At 43.4% G+C, this 16,108-nt stretch overlaps 1 protein-coding gene across 1 annotated transcript in view; it reads right to left on the bottom strand.

The window, feature by feature from the left end:
• LOC107114234 (polypeptide N-acetylgalactosaminyltransferase 18-like) overlaps positions 1 to 10,489 on the bottom strand; it is a gene marked incomplete at both ends in the record, with an annotated part of 57,268 nt that extends 46,779 nt beyond the window's left edge. Inside the window, 2 exons of the mRNA XM_015415675.1 lie at positions 5,667 to 5,864; positions 10,306 to 10,489. Coding sequence (XP_015271161.1) covers positions 5,667 to 5,864; positions 10,306 to 10,489 — 382 coding nt within the window. The remainder of the gene's footprint in view (positions 1 to 5,666; positions 5,865 to 10,305) is intronic.
• Between the last annotated feature and the right edge of the window lie 5,619 nt (positions 10,490 to 16,108).

Here is a 16,108-nt window from a genome sequence, read left to right as displayed (position 1 = left end):
TGATTCAGATGATACCACAGTCTCATAAAGCAAGATTCTAGCAGGTTTCATTCCTTATTGGACTTAATATCTCAGTTCCATGTCATTATGTTACAGGCCTGTAGCCAGGATTTTTTTTTTAAGTCAGGGGGCATTTAAATTCTTTAGGGGGCACTGGCTAATCAAATTAATCCAGGGGAGAAGGCCGTGATGCCCTGGGCTGGATGGGAAGTCAGGGGGCCGTGCCAGCAAGTCAGGGGGCCTAGCCCCGACATGCCCCACTGTAGCTACAGGCTTGTTATGTTACCATGTAATAGGGAAAAATGCAAAGGACCCGTTTTTACAGTCATTACGTCTTCTGGCATCTTGCCAATTGTGTGTGTGAGGAAGAGGAGGAAGAATTGGTTTTTATACACCACCTTTCTCTACCCTAGGTAAAGGTAAAGGTTCCCTTGCTCGAAAGCCAGTCGAGTCCGACTCTAGGGTTGCGGTGCTCATCTCCGTTTCAAAGCCGAAGAGCCAGCGCTGCCCGAAGACGCTTCCGTGGTCATGTGGCCAGCATGACTAAACGCCAAGGCGCACGGAACGCTGTTACCTTCCCACTGAAGTGGTACCTATTTATCTACTTGCAATTTCTTGCTTTCAAACTGCTAGGTTGGCAGGAGCTGGAACTAGAGACGGGAGCTCACTCCATCATGTGGCACCCGGGTCTTGAACTGCTGAACTACTGAACTACCGACCTTCCACAGCCTGCAGTTCAGCGTCTTAACCACTTGAGCCACTGCAGCTCCCATTCTCTACCCTAAGGAGCCTCAAAGTGGCTTATAATTGCCTTCCCTTCCTCTCCCCACCACAGTCACCTTGTGAGTTAGGTGGGGCTGAGAGAGTTCTCAGACAACTGTGATTGGCCCAAGGTCACCAGAAGTCTTCCGGAGGAGGAATGGAGAATCAAACCTGGTTCTCCAGATTAGAGTCTGCTGCTGTTACCCATTACACCACATTGGCTGTCAACTCACAGCCAACTTAAGGTGACCCCAGCAAGGGGCTTTCAAAGCAAGTGAGAAGCAGAGGTGGTTGGCCATTGTCTTCCTCTGCAGAGTCTTCCCTCATGGTGTCCCTTTCAAGTGCAGACCCTGCTTAGCTTCTGAGATCTGACGAGTTAGGCTATTGCATGCTGCCTTCCCTCCCATCTTGCCTATTAATGAATGGTATTGAAAAGGAGCCATACAATATATATGAGCACATTTACAAGGCAGTGGAGAACAGAATAATTAATCTGTCTATTACCCTAATTCATATTTTGTCGTGCAAACTGGCAAACAGGAAAATGTCAGTTTTGTCATTGCATGAGCATGGAAGAAGTGCGCTGAGGACACCAGAATACTAATGAAAGGAGATTGGGGGGGGGGGGGCTATTAACAGCACAAGATAATCCATTCTGCATTCATCAGGATGATGGTGATCAAGCTGTGATAAACTGTGGCATCTGTTTGGATGTCATCATAAGACTGCAAAAATTATATACCCTCACATTTCCCCCTCCCTCCTTGGGTAGATCAGTATCTCTATGATGGTAACAAAATGTCAGTTCAAAACTACAGGAAGCTATTTTGGGGGACCTCGTGATGTAGAAAATGTCAGTCATTCTTTATGTCCCTTGGAACATTGTGTTTCAAAAACATTAATGCTCTGCATAGGAAAAAAAAAACCCACACTCTTCACTGTCTACCACAGCATACCAAAATTCTTGAGAGTATTCTGAAGAGAAAAATGTTTGCTTTTCCTGAAGTTTTGTATATTTCCAGTATGTTTTACTACCAAGAGTGCTACCATTATAGGCTGCTGGCTGCTATAAAAAACAGTCAAAGCAGTGACATACACTATAGCTCTGTTTCTGTATTGATTACATCAATGTCCTCTTCAGCTTAAGTGGGCAAAGGAGATGAGGTGTACAACATCCACATACTCTGCTTGGAACTTCTGAGGATTGTGGATCCAGTGTTAATGGCTAGATGTGCAGACGTCAGAAATTTGAAGCAGAGACAATGTGCTGGTTTCCAAATGGGGACATGCTTGTTGTTTCTCCTATTGCTGTTGTGGCTGCAATACATTGCAGGAGCATCAGGTTTCCCCACATGTTCCTTGCCCCAGTCCTCCATGGGTGACCATTTGCCCTTTTTGCATGTTAGAGTCCCCCCCCTCCCCAGTTTTTGAAATTGGCAACTGAATATCATTATAGTGTTATAACAATGTTTTTTACAGGTTCTTTACATTCTCAGCTTTTAAATAAAAGAACATTTCTAGCCCTTTCATTGCGGACATAAAAAGGGGAAAGGGGTATCTCTGGAAGGAAAGTGGCTGGAGATGAACTTTTAAAAATATGAATAACGGAATTCAGAAAATGAGACAAGACATACTGTTATTATAATGTTAAAACAATATAACAATATTCAATTGCCAAATTAAAAACAAAACCCAGTCTTCCAATGAAGAGGAGGAAATGGCTGCCACAGAAGTCAGGAAAAATGGTGCCAAAGTGGGTAGCATCAGGAATATATGGAATTTCCTTTCTATATGAGCATCAGCCTAGCTTTGCTTTAGTTCAAAACATCACAGCAAAACAAGTTTGGGAAAGATCACATTAAAGATGGGGGGTACTTGGAGGATGCATGAAGCGCCACAATGCTTTGGAGAAGAAGAAACACCCCCCCCCCATAGCATCCAAGATGGGTATTTGATATATGCCTTTAGCATATATGTACTGATGGGGGTGGAGCTCTTTTTAGCTCATCTTGTAAAACCCAGGGTGTTGGTTTTTTTGAGATCTCTTGGGGAAAAAATGTGCAAGGGCCCAGGGGTCATTTTGTAGAAAAAGAGGTGCAGGAGCTCATTAGCATAACTCATTAGCATAACTTATTTGCATATGCCACACCCCCGGCATCACCGGAAGTGTGTCAGATGGCAACACCCACCGCTCAGCCTCCACTGGACTGTTTTGGATTGCCAGCTATTGGGGGGGAGGGATGTGCAGATCTGTCCTCGCAGAGGAGGGAAAGCTTGTACCTGAATAAAACTTGGTCTTAAAGGTGCCACTGGACTGTTTTGGACTGGGGGGTGGGGGGGCTCTGCAATGTACCTGGCTGCTTCTTGCTCTGACTGAGGGCTGCTGGGAGCAGGGGGTGGGGCTTGTTGCCTGTGCCCACCCCCTGGGGTCTTTACTGCCGGAGCTCCACTCCTGTGCGCTCCTGCAGGAAATGACCCCTGCAAGGGCCTAACTTGGTGCACAGACTGCTGGAGAGTCCTCCCTATTTTACCCTTGAAAAATGGAAGAACTGGTGGCAGAGGAACCTAACTGGTGACATCATATTACAGCTTCATAGATGTGAGATGTGACAATGTGATATATATTTTAGTATCACATTTGGTAGTTGAATAATTTAGACTCTCTAATGTGATGGTAACATATATCACATTAAAGAATTTTCAATCCATGTTTGAAATTTAGTAAATCTTTGGACATTTTTTTCAGAGATGAATGAACCATGGAAAAGCATACGCAGGAGGGCTCAAAATATCCCTGATGTACATGCTTGGTGGCCAGTGAAGAGCTTTCTAAATGCCGTGGGGAGGCATTGGTCTTTTCCCACAATATGTAAATTATGGAAGGGCACCATAGCACTTAACTTTTTTTTCTGACTTCTACAGTTACCACAAACACTAGGTAAAGTGTACAAACTCCACTCTAACTTCTCACTGAAATTCCCAAAGACCCAGATTCTTCTAGCATGGGTGTACAAAAATGTATGTGTGCAAGTAAGACTCCACGGTAAAACCAACTTAACATACTTTTACTTGCAATATCAAAATCGCTTGCATATTTATACATGAGTAACTTAGGCGGAAAACTATGAAAATGGAAGCTGAAACAAATGGTGCACACTCTAATTCATCTTAGAGATTCTCCTAATTAAACTTGACTTCAGGAAGAATGGAACAAAGCGCAGAGCCAAGTAATAGCACAACAAACAGCTCAACGGAGGGAGGCCTCTCACTGCTAATAAAGATCAAATAAAACCATCAATTTATAAGCTTGCACCAACAGTGGAAACCCTTCTTGGCTGGCAGTCTAATGAATGTTGATTATGGGAAAATAGCTACGGTTCGAAATACATTCATTTTCAATTGTAGAGTCATAATCTGAGGGCAAAGGAAATTAATTTATAACAAAGGAAGTATTATGAATAGAAGAAATTCATATTATGAGACTATTATTGTTGAATTTGTTGTTATCACTGCTGATTACAGACAATCCAAATAAGGCCTCCCCCGTCAAACACTGTTTGTGGGCTGCATCGATTTCCCCCCTTCTAAAAGCTACCTCCAAGGCTCTTTTTCAAGTGTTCCCTCTAGGACTGAAGCTTACTGATTAAAACATGGGTACTTCATTGTGCCAGTATTGTTGCCTAAATTGGGGGTCTCTAAATTCGATTGGGGAAGATTAGTGTAATTGGAGACAGAGCTTGTGAGAGGGGGTAAGTGGTGAGATCTCCACCAACGCTTACAGGGATTTTTCCCTTGAGAACTCTCAAAATAAACCAAATGAAACAGAAAGGATTTTATTTAAAATTATTTTTTTTAAAAAAATACACAACATTGAGCAGGGGAATACACACACAAGGCTAATAAGAATAAAAGAGAGAAGCAGGGATAAAGATTGGGGAGTGGGTGATATTTATCTATCTAGATAAATGAAGTCCGGAGAAGAGCACAGACAAAACAACCAGCGTCTCAGGTTGGATCCAGGAGGACACACACACAACTGAGGGCTGAAGAGCCCAGTTATAGGGGAAATTCTCCCTGGAGCAGGATGATGTGGGTGCCCCCCAAACAATACCATAATTGGACCCTTTAGGGGTAAAATAATGTGCTGAATGGACTCACACAGTTCGCATGAGAATTGCTAATGGCGTTTGATGAGTTTGTCTAAGGGAAACTGAAAGTGCTAATGTCTTCCGGATGAGATTGCTATGTGTAAACTAAAGGTCTAAGTGTTTCTCTGCTGACCCCTGAATACAGGATGGGAGAGGTTATCGAGTCAGATGAACGGCCTATTAATTAGGGTAAGTAGGCAGGGGAAGCGAGACCAGGTGCAATGAGGTCATGCTAGGGTATTGTATAGGGTGGGGTCTGTATTAGCAAGTTCATGATCCAGAGTCACCTTCCCAAGATAGTTTTCCCAGGCTAGTTTCTGGCCGACGTCCATTTTGTTTGCGCCAGGTCCATCTTGATCCCATTTCTGGCCAAGCTGTGTGGTACACACATATGATTTTGGGGGACATCCTCTACAAACTGCCCTTCTGCAGTATATCATTCTAGGCAAATGACTGGGTAGTATATGTGACATCACTGAATGGTAAACCACAATTCAAGAAGATCACAAACTCCATGTTAGCCCTACAACCCTAATAGCATAAACTTGTGCCAAACTATGGGTGCAAGACTAAAGAGGACTACTCGGAAGTTAGTCCACTGCTATTCAGTAGGAGTTACTTCTAGGAACATGTCCTCAGAACTGCAGCCTATGAATAGAGCATGGGTACCACCTAGTATGTAAAGCAATCCAGGGTACCCTATAGTGTCTATTTCTGGACAGATTACCACCTCTGTTATTCCGTTGTGAACTATACCTTATAGGAGCTGTAGTGTTTTCCAGCTTCCACCATGACTTTGGGGGGTTTAAGTATCGACACCATAACTCCCAGTCAAACCCCTGTGCTGACAGAGGGTACTCTTCTATTTCAAAATTGTCATATTTGATGTTATCAAACGATGGTGATATTACTCTTTTTCTGTTTTCCTTGATCCTGGTGAGAACTGGCTCAGCCCTAAATAAAGAGAAGACAAAGAGACTGTTACATATCAGCTTCTCTCCCAGTTTGGTGTAGTGGTTAAGTGTGCGGACTCTAATCTGGGAGAACCGGGTTTGATTCCCCACTCCTCCACTTGCACCTGCTGATGTGACCTTGGGTCAGTCACAAGCTCTGGCACAGCTGTCCTTGAAAAAGAGCAGTTTGTGTCAGAGTTCTCTCAGCCCCACCCACCTCACAGGGTGTCTGTTGTGGGGAGGGGAAGGGAAAGGAGTTTGTAAGCCGCTCTGAGACTCCAAGTGAAGGGCGGGGTATAAATCCAATCTCTTCATCTCTTCTCTTCTTCTTCTTCTTTCTGGGTGTCAATCAGAACACCCAAGGATCTTAATAAAAGTTTAACTTCATAAACTTTTTAACAGGTCCTAAGCAGCGCAATTTTAAATCCTTCATGGTTTGTTGCCACTTCTTGCCTTGTAGTCAGAAGAAATAAGGATTTTTCTTATCAGTGATGATTAACACTCCTTAACCAAGTAGTTATCAAGTTATCAACATATTAGATATAATAATAAAAATGGCCTAAGGAGAAAGGCTTCATCCCTGTTTAAAACACAAACTTCTATCAAAATAGGCATCAGAAAACAAAGTAAAAATTTAATGCGGGATGTCTGAATGGCTGGCCGGGTGAGATGGCCAAATAAATTGGAAGAAGATGGCAGATATTAACATAATCTACTAAATTCTTGCCATATTAGCAATTTAGAGCTTGTATTAACAATGGATTAATTAAAACCTGTGGCAAAGCTCCAGCAGCAAAAGCATAATAGTTACTGTCTTACAAATTCCTCCTCTGGCATTCATTTTTATGCCATGTACAGTATAATTGAAATTATTTAATGAGAGAGGGTAGAGAACAATGGAAGATTTTGGCATGTATAGTGCTTGATCTGTAAAGAAAGATATGGGTTCAAGCCTTTCCAGAAGTTATGCTCCCTAGACCTACTGTCCTATTCCTTCACCCTCTGACATGGGGCCCAAATGTAACAATCTTGCTCAGTGCCCACTTACGTGCTAAATATGAGATGGACAACCACTGATACAGACAGCAGCAATTCCCATGATCTGGGCAGCTGGAGTATTGTGACTTTGATCTTTGAAGCTGCAGCTTGTTACATCCATGACATTTGGCTCTCACATTGGTTTCATCCATTTGCGCACAAGCTGGAAAGAGCAGTTCTGCTTGGATTGACTAAAAAATACATTGTGTGTGAACAGACACTCAAATCTCAGGAAACTGCATTGCACTCTGAATTTGCTTGGAGGAGTGGCTAACTTTTCCAATCAGATGCAGATTTTAAAGATAAACAGTGGCCCCGGTCACACGGGCAGGAAACTGCGGGGGAGAAGCGTGGCTGTTCGCCCTGGGGCAAACTACTGCGCAGTTACTCGATCAGACCTCCCGTGGAGGTCCTGTGGAGGTACCGTGAAGGTTCCATGGCAAGGGAGAGGTGCTGATCACAGGACAAGCCGGCGCGCAATGAAGAAGCGCGCACCGCGGCAAACTGTTTTGTTTTTGTGTGTACACGACGAATGCGCATGCTCCGTTGGGTGCGTGTGCGCATCCACAGAGATGTGGACAAAAAAAACACACCTTATTTGCAAGGGGACATGGGCGGGTGCCGGATGCCACCGGAAACGCGATCAGACGCCCGCCCTTGCCCCGCAGTTTCCGGAAACTAGTACCTCTGAGGTACTAGTTTTTTGCCACGCAGTTTCGGCTGGAAGCCTCAGTTGTGCCACGGGAGTGCTACGCTTCCAAGATGTGCTGGTGAGATCGCGCCTGGAAACTCCGCCTGTTTTCCGTCTCACTTGTGTGGCTTCTGTTCCGTATGACCGCAGCCAGTGTCAGTTAACACATATGGTTTCACTTTTGTAGTACAGATTGCACTGGGGGAGGGGCTGTGGCTCAGTGGTAGAGCATCTGCTTGGCATGCAGAAGGTCCCAGATTCAATCCCCGACATCTCTGGGTAAAAGATCTGGCAGCAGGTGATGCGAAAGACCTCTGCCTGAGACCCTGGAGAGCTGCTGCCAGTCTGAGTAGACAATACTGTGATGGAGCAAGGGGTCTGATTCAGTATAAGGCAGCTTCATGTGTTCATGTGCATGCTTAATCCCAATGTTCTGAACACACATACACTGGAATACTAAGAGTGAAGGTGCCTTCATCTTTTTAAGACCTCAGCAGTAGTTATTTCAACACTCAGGGCCACATTCTTTAACTACTAAACAAAATTACAGACTCAACTATAAATGATCATATTACCCATGAAAAACCAGCTAATGCACAACGAACTAGGGATGCTCGAACACCTGCCAGTTAAGCTCACTTTCTGTTCACCAGTGGTGATCAGGCAGACAACGAATCAAAGGATGCTTGGCTGTTCACAGCTTTTGTGTGTGGGTCCACAGGAACAGGCAACTTGAGGAATAAGCTGGGAGCCAATTTCTGATCTCTTGGTGAGGAAATTTTGCTCATTCTGAAAACTTTTTTTTGGGGGGGGGGGGAGGTTGTTCAGAAGTCCAACTGACCTGTTCTTTTTTCCTCACTGCAAGCTGTCAGCTTAGGCTGCAAAAGAAAGGAGAGAAACAAGCTCTTCCTCTTCTCCCTTTGACAGTGCGGAGATTAAAATCACTGTATCTCATCTCTGTTTCCAAGACAGAGCCAGGACTGTTTGAAAAAATTTCCGTGGTCATGTGGCCAGCATGGCTAAATGCCGAGGTGCACAGAACACTGTTACCTTCCCACTGAAGTGGCACCTATTTATCTACTTGCAGTTTCTTGCTTTCAAACCACTAGGTTGGCCATTAGGCATCTGCAAACATAGTGCTTGGCAGTTGTCTGAGTTGTTCAGTGCAATTCAATCATAACCCTGCTTGGCCCAGTCTTTGTGAGTGTTGAACAAGTTTGCTGAGCAAGTTTGCTGAGAAGTTCCCAACAATGAACTCATCACTTGTCCTCTCTCAGATAGGCAGAATTCTCATGGCTAAGAAAGCAGATTCAGTTGCGGGTTCACTGCCTCCACAAACATCAGCCCTGCAATGGGACAATGGCCAATCCAGAAACAATGTAAGAGAACAGCAATATAATAATTATATTATAAGATGGTGTATGTAGAGGGTGTAGTAACAATTGATTGGCACAGTAATGAGATAATACGGAGAACAAGAAAAACTGTGAGAAAGTGACGCTTAATATATGTCTTTAAAGAATCATAGAAAAGTGAACAAAAATAATATACATAATCATAGAAAAATATGTATTGACGGTGATCTCCGGAATGTCTTGCCGTTTCGAAGGAAGATCTTCTTCTGAACAAAGATGTGGGACAAAAACTGTCTCTCAATAGTTCATATCCTCTGGTGACGTCTCACAATTATCAAAGAAGATTTTCAATAATCATACCAGCTATAATGTAATGTATAGTAGAACCTGCCATGGGCTAAGATGATTGTAATGCAGGTCAGGATGAACTATTGAGAGACAGTTTTTGTCCCACATCTTTGTTCAGAAGAAGATCTTCCTTCGAAACGGCAAGACATTCCGGAGATCACCGTCAATACATATTTTTCTATGATTATGTATATTATTTTTGTTCACTTTTCTATGATTCTTTAAAGACATATATTAAGCGTCACTTTCTCACAGTTTTTCTTGTTCTCCGTATGTAGAGGGTGTAACATCTCCCATTTCCCCTCCTGATCAGATTGTTTGCAGCTGTTTGCAGCCCTGAGCAGCAGCTGCCTTGGCACCAGTTGCTTAAAAAAAAAAAAAACAACTTCTTTTTTAAAAGTCAGCTCACTGGGCATTATGCAGTCAGCTTGAAGAATTCAGGACACCACATAAGCCCAGTTCACAGTATAGTGAATGCGCATATGGCCTGCATGTACATATGTACACCTGTTTGTGAGAAACAGCCAACACACATTCACTTTGTAAGTGAAAGCAGGGGCCAATACCTGGATATATATGTGGTTTGTATCCAGTTGTAAAAAAAGATCAAGTGTACACTGTACATGGACTGTACATGTGTTCACTGTAACCTGTATAAGGGTTGGCTATATGGTAGCATAACAAAGAATGAGGGTGGGGTTTATTGCTATTCCTTGGAATGGGCAAACACTTTCACCCCTCTGCACAAGTCCTCTGTCACCAAAACAGGGCTACGAGAAGGGCTGTGAAATCTTTGGCACAAACCAGTTAATTTTTTGGGGGGTGGGGGGGCAACGGCAATACTAACCGTCACATACTGAAATAACCAAAATTCCTTTGAACTGAACAGACTTCCATCGTGTGAAACTTGAAAATGTACCGTCCTAGAGAATTTCTTCCTAACATCTCTGCAGTAGTTTCTGAACCGTGGGAAACAATCTTTATAGATGCAAACACAGCAAGACACATACCATCCCACGTTGAACTCTACGTGAGCATCAAAGAGCGCAACTACTGGAGCCGTCGCTGCCCTCCAGCCGCTAACACGAGAACGAATCAGCCCCTCTTGCTTGTTGTGTCGAACCACCTTGATGAACCCAGGCTTCCGTGCTGTCACTTCATCCACGTATTCTTTTAGCTTTTCTTTTAGTTCCTCTGTACAAGGAATGCAAATGAAGTTAGAAACAGCTATCGGACTTCCAGGACACAGTCATCTCTATCAGGGTAGAAACAGCAGAGAATATCCGAGGGTTAAGCCTAATGCCTTTTGAGCATAAATCATAAAAGGAGGGGACCAGGGAAGCTTTGAATGCTGGAGAGTTGCACTAGATAAAGACCAGTGATTCGGCTAGACACAGCAGTACAGGGGAATACATTTCAAGGCACTGCAGCTGATGGTTACTTTTGCTGCAGTAGCCTGCAGTAAAAAGCCAAGGGTGTCCATGAACAGGGAGCAAACAGGAGCCAGATCCCTAGCTGGATGCCAGACGAGTCAGAAAGCATTTCAGCTGTAATGCTTGAGCTGCAACAATGGAAGTTTAGCCATCTGCTTCAGTGAGATGTGAACTGTACCTAAGGCCTCTTCTGGGACAAATCAGCAATCACAAGGCCCTCATCCTGAAGATTCGTGCTGGTCTATCTGCCATCAGTGGCAGAATAAGCATTCTGTAAGGTGAGTACAATATCAGGGTTGGAGATGTTTACCTGGCACAAGAGTCTGTGTATCACACCCTAAGCATTTCTTTCCAATGGCACACGTCAGACTGCTAGTCATATAGAATGTGTCTTGGAATAAATTTCCATGTCTGTTATTCAGGGCTATTTTGGGGCAGGAACGCACAGGAACGGAGTTCCAGCTGGCTCCCAAGTTGGCCACACCTGGCAGGAACTCATTAGCATAACAGGCCACACCCAACAGCAGAAACTCATTAGGATTGGCTACATTAGGGGTGTGTGACCTAACATGCAAAGGAGTTCCTGCTACAAAAAAAGCCCTGGGTTTTGACAACAAACAAGGTAAACAGAATAAGAAGCAAAAGGTGGGTGTGGCTGGATGACAACACTTCTGGCAACATGGGGGTATGGCCTAATATGCTAATGAGCTGTGATGTCAAGGGTGTGGCCTAATATGCTAATGAGTCCCTGCTGTTGGGTATGGCCTATTATGCTAATGAGTTCCTGCCGGGCTTTTTCTACAAAAAGAGCCCTGCGTGTTATTCATGACTTGTTTGAGCTCTTAAAGTGAACAGATTGGTTTCTTGCTTTCTGTTACAGCAAAGGAACAATTACTTACATCTAACCGCTGTTTAGTTGATACATTCTTCCATGCACAACACAATAACACAGATGAAAATTCATCTCCCCTATTTATAAATATCACTAAACAATTGGAGGTGAAGCCAATGGTTAATTCTGTGCCTACCACATGTTGAATATATTCAGCTCGATGGACGTGTGCTTAAAGTCAAAAAACTATATAAACTTGCTATTTGTAGTGAAAAATGTAAAATGGTAGATTTCAAGCATTAGAAATTCAGTGCTGTAAATGAACACATTTATACAGCCATTGATTATGGAAGAATTATAGAGTGTTCTAAACTTGTGACAAAAATCCACCCTTGGGTATTCCAAAATTAATCTGAATAAAAGATTCTTCCTTCCCCTGAAGCAGTTGGTATATTGGTTAGGGTGTCAGGCTAGGATCTAGGAGACCCGGGTTCAAATTCCCTCTCTACCATGGAATCTTGCTGAGTGAACTTTTTTGCTTCTGTGTTCAATGTGGAAAGTTATGGGCACGTACCCATGCCACAGCCCCTATTTTCAGGAAGGGAGTCTGAAGAACTGAGCCAAATTGAGGTGACCAGAGATGAAGTTCTTGACCTACTGGGGAAATTAAAAACCACTATGTGTCCAGGTCCTGATGGCATACACCTGAGAGTTCTTAAGGAATTGAGATGTGAGATAGTGGATCTGCTAACCCAGATATGTAACCTATCACTAAATTCAGCTGCTGTACCAGTATTGGGGCCAGTACTATTTAATTTATTCATAAATGATCTGAAACTAGGGGTAAGTATTGTGGTGGCCAAGTTTGCAGATGACACAAAATATTCAGGATGGTAAAAACCAAGGTAAAGAGCTCAGAGGATCGCCACATACTGAGTGAGTGGGTGACAATGTGGCAAATGACGTTCAGCGTTGATAAGTATAAGGTGATCCACATTGGGACAAAAATCCCAACTTCAAGTATAGGTTAATGGGGTCTGAACTTGCTGAGACTAAGAGGGAAAAAGATCTTGGGGTCGTAGTGGATAGCTGAATGAAAGTGTCAACCCAGTGTACTGCAGTGGTGAAAAAGGCAAACTCTTTGTTAGGGATTATTAGGAAAGGAACCAAACATAAAATGGCTGATATTGTAATGCCCCTGTATAGACCTATGGTTCAGCCTCATTTGGAGTACTGTGTTCTGGTCACCATATCTCAAAAAGGAAATTGCAGAGCTGGAAAAAGAGGGTAACCACGATGATTGGGGGTTGGAGCACCTTCCCTATGAGGAAAGGCTGAAGAGTCTCAGACTTTTCAGTTTATAAAATTATGTATGGAGTGGAGAGAATTGAGAAAGGGAATTTTTTCTCCCTCTCCCAAAATACTTGAAGTTAAGGGCATCCAATGAAGCTGATGGGCAGTAAATTCAGGACGAACAAAAGGAAATACTACTTTACACAGAGAGTGACTAAAATGTGGAATTTGCTGCCAGAGGATGTAGTGATGGCCACAGGAATAAGCCGCTTTGAAAGATTCATGAAAGACAAACCTATCAATGGCTAATAACTATGGTGATGAGTGTTCTCTCTAAGCTGAGTTAGTGTGAGCTAGCTCACAGTTTTTTAGCCTCCGGCTCACACATTTTTGTCTTAGCTCAGGAAGGATGGCTCCAGAGCAAACTAATTTATACAGTAGCCAAATCGCTCGCTCACAACTTTAATGCCAGTAGCTCACAAAGTAGATTTTTTGCTCACAAGACTCCACAGCTTAGAGGGAGCAATGTCACTGAGGTGAAACGCCACATTCAGGCACACTAAACCTCTGAACCCCAGACCAGGAGGCAACATCAGGGGAAGGCCTCAGCCTATGCCCTGTTGTTGGCCCTCCAGAGGAACTGGTTGGCCATGCTGTAAGACAGGATGCTGAACTAGATGGGCTACTGGTCTGATCCATTAGGGCTCTCCTTATATTCTTATGTTTTAACAAGCCATTCACACACTTCTCAGTCTAACCTATTTCACAGGGTTATAGGAAAGACAAAATGTAGGCGAGAAAAGCAACGTAAGCTGCTCTGAGTCCCCTCTGGAGAGAAAAGTGGTGTATAAATTGAATTAAATTACGTTTATTGTGAACATATTCAGAACCTCTGGTGAAAATTTTCTGGCAACCTTAATAGGTCTGGAGCAGAGTGCAAACTCCCTGCAAACAGTAGCTTGCAAACTGAGATCCAGGACTTTACCAGCCTCTTTTTCAAATTCCCTCTTCTAGGAGAACTATCAGCATTACCCATAGTTATGTACAAATCCTAACCATGGGTTTTGCCAACTGGTTTCCTCCTAATTAGAGTTTGTGAGTTTATTTCCAACTTGGTTAGCATCAACTATGGTTAGTTTCACATAGATGCTAGGTCATTATCAAAGCCAAAATGGGAAGGAAATGAAATCAGTTATGTTGTTAGGGCTGGACACTGGAGCTGAAGCACAAGGCCCTGGAATATAAGCTCAGAAGGATGCCCCGAAACAGGCAGAATCTAGAGTATACATTACCATACAAATGGGGGGGTGTCCATAAAACCAGTATGTCTGGAGTCTAAAGTTACCTAACTGCACCACTTAATGAGACATTCATTGCTGAGAAGGAGGAAGGAGGAAGGAATGGGGGGGGGGACAAAATCTTCCAGGGCAGGCTTCCAGTCTGTAGACCCTGATTTGCACAGAATCAGCATTCCAAGTGAACAGAGCCATGGCAGTAAATGAAGCATTTCTAATGTTGCTGAACATTTATTTAGCCAGCAGTATGATACACTGAGCCACAGACTTCAAGGAAGGCATTCTTCATTTGTCACATTCCCAACCACCGCTGGACAACAACATTCTCCCTCTCGCTCATCATTAATGAATGCATTTCAACTCTATTGTACATATAAACAGCTGTATGAACCAATGAACTCTGCAAAAGACTATATATGTTGAACACACAAGCTATCAGTTGAGCTATGTAAACTTCATTTCTTTCTTTAAAATGGTATAAATAACAGGAAAGTCCCAAGTCTTCAAACAATGGGAGAGAAGAAGAAGAAGAAGAGTAGGAGGAGGAGGAGGACGAGGAGATTTGATTTATCCCTGCCCTTCACTACCCAAAGGTGTCTCAGAGTGGCTTACAAACTCCTTTCCCTTCCCCTCCCCACAACAGACATCCTGTGAAGTAAGTGGGGCTGAGAGAGCTCTGACACAAACTGCTCTTTTTCAAGGAAAGCTGTGCCAGAGCTTGTGACTGACCCAAGGTCACATCAGCAGGTGCAAGTGGAAGAGTAGGGAATCAAACCCGGTCCTCCCAGATTAGAGTCCGCACACTTAACCACTACAGCAAACAACGGGGGGTTGTCTTCCACTTTTGGGAAGAGATTTTCATTCTCTGTGCTCCCCCCCCCCCAATCTATCAGTTGAATATGGCAACAATATTGAGGAGAGCGAAGCTAAGCTGAAGTGGTGCCTTCCACAAATGTTTTCTCCCCTCTCAAAATTCCTTATTCTTTCGCAATTTGTGTAATGGGAGCATATTCCTTAACACACATTATAATGTCCCCAAGTGTCTGATATCCAGGCAGTGATACGCTAGTGTAAGTTCTTCATGGTCCCCAATGGTTTATTTTTTTGTTGAAAGTATCCCTTCTTTTTCCCTAGCAAAAGTGACATCGTCACACAGCAAGCTGTTTTCAGATAGATGACTGCAAGAAAGTTTTTTTCAAGCAGCAGCATTCCTCTAAATTAGCCGGCTTTGCCCTTTGTGATCTATTACTTCGTCAAATCTGTCTACATAACAGTACAACTATTACCAGGTGGAATGCCTATTTTCAAACAACCAAAAATGCTATTAAAGCTTCAGCCAGCAATGACCTTAGGGTTGCCAACTCTGGTTGAGAAAATCCTGGAGATTTTTTTGGGGGGGTGGAGCCTGGGGAGGGTGGGATTTGAGGAGGGGAGGGGCCTCAGCAGGGTACAGTGCCAGAGAGTAGTCCACCTTCCAATGGAGCCATTTTCTCCAGGGGAACTGAACTCTGTAACCTGGAGACCAGTTGTGATTTTGGGAGATCTCCAGGCAACTCTAAATGACCTAGTGTGAAAAAGGAAAGTTTCCGAGGATCTTTAGACAAATATATTGTCTCATCTAGATCCCTCTGCATGCCAAAAATGTTTTTCACTGAACATCTGGTACATCTTTAACACTGAGCAAAATGGATAAACAATTATTCTCACCTGCAATTAAAGATCATTGTCTTAGACAATACTGCATGTGAAATGCTTATGCCTGTGAAAAACACCTGCCGTTTTTTAAAAGAAGTTTTCTTATGCATCCAGCACAAACGACTTGTGCTAACTTTTAAAACTCCCATAGCCTTGGCCAATCCCATCTTTCTTCCAGATTTCCTCGCACCTCTCTCCCCATAATCACTTTTCCAGCTCCTACCGCCCTCAACTGGTTTAAGGCCTCCTGTGGTCTTAAATGATT

Source organism: Gekko japonicus, unplaced genomic scaffold, assembly GCF_001447785.1.
Source record: "Gekko japonicus isolate JY-2015 unplaced genomic scaffold, Gekko_japonicus_V1.1 scaffold3792, whole genome shotgun sequence".
Classification (NCBI taxonomy): Eukaryota; Metazoa; Chordata; class Lepidosauria; order Squamata; family Gekkonidae; genus Gekko; species Gekko japonicus.
This window is presented reverse-complemented; position numbering and strand designations above follow the sequence as displayed.